The 8,882-nt window shown below is 41.1% G+C and overlaps 1 protein-coding gene across 1 annotated transcript in view; it reads right to left on the bottom strand.

Moving 5' to 3' along the window:
* Window positions 1-477: 477 nt before the first annotated feature.
* The window catches only part of LOC103255444 (palmdelphin-like), a 32,239-nt gene continuing 23,834 nt past the window's right edge, over window positions 478-8,882 (bottom strand). The window contains exons 2-4 of the mRNA XM_008053393.2: window positions 8,632-8,712; window positions 2,535-2,659; window positions 478-559 (exon numbers count right to left, since the gene is read on the bottom strand). Of these exons, the coding sequence (XP_008051584.1) occupies window positions 478-559; window positions 2,535-2,659; window positions 8,632-8,712 (288 nt within the window). The remainder of the gene's footprint in view (window positions 560-2,534; window positions 2,660-8,631; window positions 8,713-8,882) is intronic.

Below are 8,882 nucleotides of genomic sequence, written 5' to 3'. Positions count from 1 at the left end.
GGCTCGGTGGTTCAGCCTGTAATCCCAGCACTTTGGGAGTCTGAGGCGAGTGAACTGCCTGAGCCCGTGGGTTTGAGACCCGCACTCCAGTCTGGGCGAGTTGAGTGAGACTCCAATTCAAAAAAAAAAGATTGCCTGTATTAAGTCACTTAATGCAAGTTGCTTTGTCAGTTGTGCAAGGCCCTTTGAAAATGACCCGTTCTTGTCATTATTATGTAGATGTAAGGATTACAATCATTTGGTGTTTATTGAGAAGTCCTGATGGGTTAATAGCATCCTGAAGATCTAAGGTAAAACTGTGCTGGGATGCCAGAGACTGGGTGATGAACAGATATGTCACTGGCAATTTACATGAGTGAATAGAGGGACATCGAGGAAGCTCCTGGGGTTGGTGGGAGCACAGTGACAGAGGGTGCTTCAAGGACCTTCTGGGAGACAGAGTGCTGAAAAGCAGTCCCCGGGGGCTGCTGTGTGCCTTCATTTTCCAGGTAGTGTGAGGTAGTCAAATCGGCCAGCCCCCGACCTGCCACTTTCTAGTTGTGTGAATTCCTTAATTTCTCTGCAAAAAGTGAAGATAATACCTACAGGGTATTATCACAGGATTATGAATACTAAATGGGACAGTCTATGTAACGTGGCTGGTGCGTAATATGGTTCATTAAGCATTTCTTTTTCCTCCTCCTTCCCCTTTTCTTTAACTCTTGGTCAGACAGAAGCTCTGAAGCTTGAAATAGACAATCTACTATCAATACTCCTCGAAGCTTATGTGCTTCTCAGAGCATTCAGGCAGGGTCTAAAAGCAATCGTCAGAGTCCTAGTAAACACTCTTGGATGACGCAGGACACTGCCCAAACTTGTTAACAGAGGCTGAGTACGTTTAGCTGCTTCAATTATCATCTGATGCAGAGTGAATTATAGGTGGAACGGCTCTCATAGGAGGTGTAGAGGGGAAGCAGGCAGATGTCTACACAGTGAAAAAGATTTCCAGGGATTGAACTTGGGACTCCTTTAGAGAAATGGGCTCAGTGCTGAGGAAGGAAGCAGGGAATCATCCGCTGAAGCCGGACCCTTGGTGTGAAAGTCTTGCTAAGTGGTGACTTCCAAGGAGTCGAGTTTTCCAAACTGTGGAACGGCTTTATTGGGTTCTTTAGAAAATATTTGTTACCTCCTATTTGGAATGGCTTCCTGTCTTTGAGTAAACAACTGAGAGGTTTATACCGGAAACATTTCAATAGTATCCACTTTTAAGAATGTTAATTTCAAAAACATCTAGAGAAAGATGAGTAGTAATTGAATTTAGGTATTAAGTACATAAGTGCATGCCATTAAACAGGTAAAATGAAAGTGAGTGAGGTCTTGAAAGTTGCCTTTATTTCAAAGACAGGTAGACTTTAATTTGTTGTCATGATTATACCATCAGAAATTCCATTTTTCCTCTGTGATTTTAAGTTACTTTTCCTATATCTATTTCTTTCATGCCGTCTTTTGGTGATGATACTAATGATCGTGTCTTATATTTGAGCTCTTCGGTTTTTTTCATGTCCGTCACCTCATTTTTAATTTAAAAAAATTTTTTTGAGTTGGGGGGGCCTCACTCTGTTGTCCAGGCTGAAGTGCAGTGGCCCAATCCTGGCTCACTACAGCCTCGACCACCTGAGTTCAGTGATCCTTCCACTTCGGCCTCCCCAGTAGCTGGGACGACGGGCATGCACCACCACGCCAGGTTAATTTTTAAAATATTTTGTAAAGAGAAGGTCTCATTATGTTGCCCAGGCTGGTCTGGAACACCTGGGCCCAAACAATCCTCCCACTTTGGCCTCCCAAAATGCTGGGATTACAGGTGTGAACCACTGGGTCTGGCCTAAGCCAAGGCAATTTAAAAATGTTACTTGTTGTACCAGAAGTTGCCTGACTCTGTACTGATTGTGCATAATGAACAGGGAAGGACCTTGAGAAGTGAGGTGAATATCTGTGACCAAATCATCAAGGAAGCAGAAGAGGAAAAATGTAAGTGAAGTATCCCTGTGTAATCTTCTCTTCTGGAATATCATGGTTGTGACAGGGGAGCACCTGGGGGAGGTGAGATGGAAGGACAGTGTAAACATACCCATAGGCCTGATATCTATCCTAAGGTGAGAGTGGGGTCTGGGCTGTGAAGAAGGACTGGTTTTATGTGCATGTACCATGTGCCAGAAAATATATGTGCATGCATATAGTTTAGCACATATATCTTAAAATCTATCCAACAACACTGAAAGATAGGTATTGTTACTACCATTTTGCAAGAAGTAGGCTCAGAGAGACATGAGTAGGTCACCGATATGCATTTAAAAAATAAACCTGGTGCTGCTGTGCTCTAGTGACACTTCTGGTAAAATTCTTCTTGCTGGCTTCTGGTGTGTTTCCCTAGTCTTTTTAAGAAATTCAGGTAGAAGGTCTGGCTATACCCCTGGCAAAGAGAATGGCTCTTCTATGTGCACTGTGAGACAAAGTCAAGATCAAGGTGGCTGTGGGTGTCTTGGCGAGAGCCATACCTGAGGATGCTCTGTTCTAGGACCTGGATCTGGCGCTGGTCCTGCTGGTTCTGCTTCTTCATCTCTTCCTGTTCTTTTCCACTGCTGATTCCATCCAGAAGCCATTTCTCCCTCAAGGCCTTTTTCTGAAGTCAGGAAACATAAAGATACATTCTTATCTCAGTCCACAGTTTTCACAGTCTCTTACTGCTTTCAAATCATGACTGTCAATAGGGAACATACTGAAAGGAAAGTGTTTTCTCTCAGCACCCTGCCTGAATAAATCTGGTGTTTTCCTTCATTGCAGCATTCTTGATCCTCTTCCAAAGTCCATTTTTATGGATTTAAATCCTGTCTAGCTTTCAAGGTCTAGTTTAGGCCCCACTTTCTTCTTATTATTATTTATTTATTTATTTTTTGTAGAGATGAGGTCTTGGAGGATATGACTTTGTTAAGGGCACAAGATCCTATCCTCCAAACAAATAACAGTAAGGACATCACATCATGAGGTCCCTATATTACTGCAATAAACATACATTGCTGAGCTGGGCACAGTGGCTCACACCTGTAATCCTAGCACTTTGGGAGGCTGAGGCAGGAGGATCACTTTAGTCCAGGAGTTTGAGACTAGCCTGGGTGACATAGCAAGACCTTGTCTCTACAAAAAAAATAAAAATAAAAAATAAATAATAATAAACATGCATTGTTGCATGACTCTGAAGAAAGAGTTTTCAAGGGTGAGAACCATGCTGGCAGGAGAGATGGGGAGCAGGGATCTTCATAGAGAAGGTAGGGCCTATACTAGACCTTGAAAGCTAGACAGGATTTAAATCCATAAAAATGGACTTTGGAAGAGGATCAAGAATGCTGCAATGAAGGAAAACACCAGAAGAAGGATAGGATCTTGTGCCCTTAACAAAGTCATAGCAGGGATCAGTGGCTCAGCCTGTAATCCTGTGCTTTGGGAGGCTGAGGTGAGTGAATCGCCCGAGCCCGTGGGTTCGAGACCTGCCTGGGCAACTTGGCGAGACCTCATCTCTACAATAAATCAAAAAATTAGCCGGGTGTGGTAGCGCATGCCTGTAATTCCAGCTACTTGGAAGGCTGAGCGGAGGGATTGCCGGAGCCCAGCAGGGCGAGGCTGCGGTGGCTGGGAGCAGCCACTGCACTCCAGTCTGGGCGACAGAGTGAGACTCCAACTCAAACAACAACAACAAAAACAAAGTCATAAACTCCCTGAGTGACAGCATGCAATGACTATTCCACAAAAACCCTTTGCAGGGTTAATTGGAATGATGGGCAAAATGGAGGGTTGCTATCGTATCTTAAATGAATTCATTGCCAGTCCTTGGTTGTGTGGTAGACATTTATTGTTTGCCTAATCAGCTCCCCTTCTTTCATCTGGGAAGCTCCCTGGTTATGGGTGCTCTTATGTTGCTCCCTACCTGTTCTAATAATAAGATGCACAAAATTCAGTGCTCTGGCTACATACTGATGAGTTGAATTCTGTCAGTTATAACAACACAAAACAGACTTATGCTTCGTCATATGAAAAAAAAATCTTGAATTTCCATAACAGAATTAAACTCTTTGACCTGAATCTAAGAAGGCCTAAAAAAGCGAAAGAGACATATGCATTTTGGAGGGATTTTAGTTAGCATCTAGTCCATGTCTTAAGTAGAAATTCAGTATATACATGGTTACATTATATTCAAAGAGTTCAAATTTCTCTCCTTCTCCTGGAAAAAAAGAGGTTATAATTATATATCTATTTTGCCTCTATAAATTATTTGTTCAGTTATTCATTGTTAATTTTTCATTGGGGATTCTCTATGTCTAAAATGGTGAGGAGAGAATGGAAACTTTATTTTCTGTGATTCCTTTCTCTTATATTACATTTAATATTAATGAGACCGAGTAAGATGAATTTTGTGCATTTTAAAAAAAGCTTACTAGAATGAATACACTGGGATACAAATATCTCTAAATTAAAAAAAATTGATTAAGCTTAGTGTGCTAGATAATTAGCAAAGGATAGTTTTTTCCATGAAGGCAATGACTTTCACAACATTAAAAAAAAATTACACCGATTACAAATAATTATGATTTGGAACTAGAGTTTGGAGAACAGCTAGAATCTGGGCCACTTTAGCTGGAATGCTGAGTGGCCTGATAGTGTATGGATACACAGACGTGGCTTGAAAAACACTAGATCAAGTGAACAACACCCTCCCATAGATAGAAGCGTTTGTGCACGGATAACACACACCACTAGAACCATTTGTAGCACTCCCTGTTGCCACGGATTTTTAAGCCCAATGTTACTGTCATCATTTTTTTATAGCTGCGAAGCTGTTTGCAACAATGTTTCCATCAGACCCAGTAAATCTTCTTAATATAAGGCCAAGATTTAGGTCCTGAGTCAAAGATGCCAAGAAAATATTAAATATACCAGCATTTTAAGAATTTGCCTTGATTTAATTTACGGAATTTGAAGGCAGTTAATGCACAGATGATATATATCAGAGTAAGTTATAGTCTTTACAAACCACTGTTAAGGTTGTTCCAGTCAACTGCACCCATATCGCTACAAGAAACACTCAGAAGGAATGGTCTTAGGACTCTGAATTGTCGAGGACAGAGAATGATTCTTGTGACATGAATAGGGTAACCTGGGGCTACACCTTGGTTCTTAGACTGGTTAGAAATCCTCTGTGCCTGGCCAGAAATAAGAATAATTTTAATTTTAGTGTTGTAAAACTTTGTTTATACTTTACACATTGTCATCTACCCCTGGTGGAGAACTCTTTTGAACTTAGATATAAAATATACAATTTGGATGTGTAAGTAAAATGCTCTGGTACAGTCACATATTGTAGTCACCAAAACGATTATTTTGCTTTGATGTCACAGTTTAGACTCGTGCTTTAGTAAATGAGACTAATGAATAGAATAAAAGCTATCTCACAATGCAATTTGGATGGAAAACCATATAAACTAAATGAAAATGTAAGTGACATGTAGGCTAGATCTTTTGGCAACTTTTTAGGGAAATATTTTCCCAAAGCACTTCTCAGAGACAGGTTGGGAATTGCAGAGGCTAATAAAATTTCTTGACATGGTGAATATAGAATTGATTTTTTTTTTTTTTTGAGTTGGAGTCTCACTCTATCATCCAGGTTTGAGTGGAGTGACACACTCATGACCATCACAGCCCTGACCTGCTGGGCTCAGGTGATCCTTCCGCCTCAGCCTTCCAAGTATTTGGAACTATAGGCACACGCCACCACACCCAGCTAATTTATTTATTTATTTATTGCAGAGATGAGGCTGGTCTTGAACCCCTGAGCTCAGGCAGTCCTCCCTCTCATCTTGGCCTCCCAAAGTGCTGGGATGACAGGTGCGAGCTACCGTGCCCGGCCTAGAATAGATAGAAGTGTTTGCATGTGTTTGGACCCCGTTTTGGAATTATGCCTACTGCTGTTTGGTATAGCCAATTATTTTTGCAAAACTTGGAGAAGTCTTCTCTGTGGAAATGACCACTCCTTCCTCTGTGTTCCTTGCCAGTTCATACAGTTTGGATGTGTAAGCAAAATGCTCTGGAACAGTCACATACTGTAGTCACCAAAATGGTTATTTTGCTTTGATGTCACAGTTTAGGCTCGTGCTTTAATATATGAGGCTAATGAATAGAATAAAATCTATCTCATAATGCAATTCAGATAGAAAGCCATATAAGCTAAATGAAAATGTAAGTGACATGCAGGCTAGACAATGCATTCTCATAGTGCATCACAGGATATGCCATTACGAGTCTGTGTCAGTTACAGTTTTAAGGATGCAGGCCAAATTGTATTTGTATTTGTTTCATATTCTTAGTGTCTAACTTAGTACTTTGTGCATAACAGGTGCTTAATAAATGTTTACTGATGGAAAGGCCATATGTATATCCATATAAATTCTGCTTTTTAATTAAGGCTCAGCTTAAATCCCACACCTTAAATAGAAACTTCTTTGATCACACCAGATTAAAGAATTAATGCTTATATTCTAATTTACATAAAACTTACTGTTTAACTTGCTTATTTGTTTAATCTTAAATTTCCCAAATTAGGAAAACATAGGTATTTCTTCCTCGGTCTCCCTGCTGCTCCCCATTCCTCTTTGGGCTAGTGCACAGCTTGGACAAGCGGATAACATTTTTGTGCAGAGAAAATGAAAATCTCTTGCTCCAGATACAAGCGGCCCTGGGTCAGAGTGCATGGTGGGCAAGAGTGTATAGACAGGACTTTAGCACACCTTTCTCAGGCATTTTTGTCAGGGCACAATCTGCAAAACCTTGCACAGCAGTCCTACACATGATCCATGTTTTTATTGGATGGGATTAGAAGAGGTGTCCTGGGTGCCAGTAAGCAAATCAGGAGCGGGGAGTCTGTGGTCATTTCAGGACCAAGTTTGGCAAGTGTTGAAAGGAGGTGCCACCTCAGAAATGGACCTGTCAGTGAGTCAGACTTTTCCTATGTGAAATCACTTCCCAGAATGAACTGAGGGATGTTTAAAGCTTTTCTCCTACCATGAACTCTGCTGTCCTTGGGCTGCTCATTCTGTGAAGATAGCAAAGGCTGAATGCGGGAGAGCTGTCAGGTTCCTCAGAAGCAGGAAACCATTGACTGACAGACCCAAACTGTATAAATTGTGTGTGTGTGTGTGTGTGTGTGTGTATGCGTGTGTGTGTGTCTGTATGTATATGTGTGTGTGAGACATAGAGAGAGAGAGAGACAGAGACACACAGAGAAAGAGAAAGACAGAGAGACAGAGATACACACACACAGAGAAAGAGAAAGTGAGTGAGAGAGAGAGAGAGAGACAGAGACAGAGAGGAGAGAGAAAGAGGGAGACACGCAGAGAAACAAAGACACACACAGAATTACAAAGAATGAGAAAGTGAGAGAGAGAGAGAGAGAGAGAGAGAGAGAGAGAGAGAGAGAAAGAGAACGTGCATGCGAACGTGCAAGTGACCTCTGGTTTTGGAGTTAGAAATGGCCTATCTCAAAACTGTTGACTTCATTTGAATTGCACCGAAATAACCTGGAAAAAAATTTTCATTCCATTGATTTTCTGGGAGTACACACAGTAATCTTGAGTATGTTCACTACTCAAGTAAATTCAATGTGACATATTGTAAGGACTTTGAAATTATCCATCAGACATCGGAAATGTCAACTTGTATGGAAGCAAAGAGGCAAACAGAATCCAGAAGACTGATGTGATTGGAATCTGACATCACATTTCTTTTCCAAGGTGGGGACTCATTCCATGAGGAGAATGGACGGAGCCGGATTTGGCAAGTTTAATGAAAGTCTGTAGATCCCCTGCATGTACAGTGTTGTTTCATTAAGTGAATTCATTGTTTTTTGAGGGCAGCCCTGCCAGATAAGTAGCTTCCTGCTTGGGCCTGTTCACAAGGAGCCTGTGTTTGTCATTTGCTTTTATCCTGTCACTAAGATATGTAATAAAATGTTGAAAGCCAATGTGCTTTAATTACAGAATGACCACACCCAGTGGAAGATATAAAGTCTGATTTTAAAAATGGAGGGTTATTTCTGGTTATGATCTCATGTTCTGTCAAAACAAAATAAAACAAAAACCGAGACCATACTCAAACAGCGTTGGATTCATTCCATTGAGTTTTTAAACACAAGCACCCTTGACCAGGCCAGACACTGTTCCACACACGCTCCCCTTACCCCACGGCTCCCCATTCCAACTTTTCATTGATTTCAAAAGGAACTTCCCACTGCTCCCTGGGGATGTTGAGTAAGACTGCAAATAGAGCTGGAGTCTCAAGGCTGAATTCTCAAGGTTACCCCCCAAAATTAGGAAATTCAGTAGTAAGGGATCAAAACAATAAAAAAATCATGTTTTCAACTTGCCATATTTGCCAGAGGTATTCATCTCATGCAAATACTATTAGCCTGCGGGCCCCCTATGGATACTATCATGTCAGTAACCCTGTGTTGGGGTTTTTTGTTTCCTAAAGCTTCTTTACTATTGAAACCCAAGCCATCAGGATCCTTAGATATAAAATCATCGAAATGAAACTAAAGTCATACATTACCTTCAAATGCTGGTGCTTTAGTTTTTCTTCTTCTATTTTCAGACGCTTCTGTGAGATTTCTTCCTGTATTTTTCTTTTATCCTGAAATGAAAGAGTCCCAGCATATTTTAGTTTTAAAGTTTGCTTAAGTTCCGTTTCCTTGGAGCTGTGCTCCTGGCTAGGGAGGAGAGGCTCACGCATCACAGCAGAGGGAAGAAGAGCAAGGGATGGGAAGCATTTACGCTTAGGGAAGCAATGCAGAAAGGTGCTTC

The sequence above is a fragment of the Carlito syrichta genome, unplaced genomic scaffold (genome assembly GCF_000164805.1).
Source record: "Carlito syrichta isolate Samal-C Ts95f unplaced genomic scaffold, Tarsius_syrichta-2.0.1 Scaffold288146, whole genome shotgun sequence".
NCBI classification, from domain to species: Eukaryota; Metazoa; Chordata; class Mammalia; order Primates; family Tarsiidae; genus Carlito; species Carlito syrichta.
The sequence above is the reverse complement of the archived record's forward strand: the minus strand, read 5'-3'. Positions and strand labels throughout refer to the sequence as shown.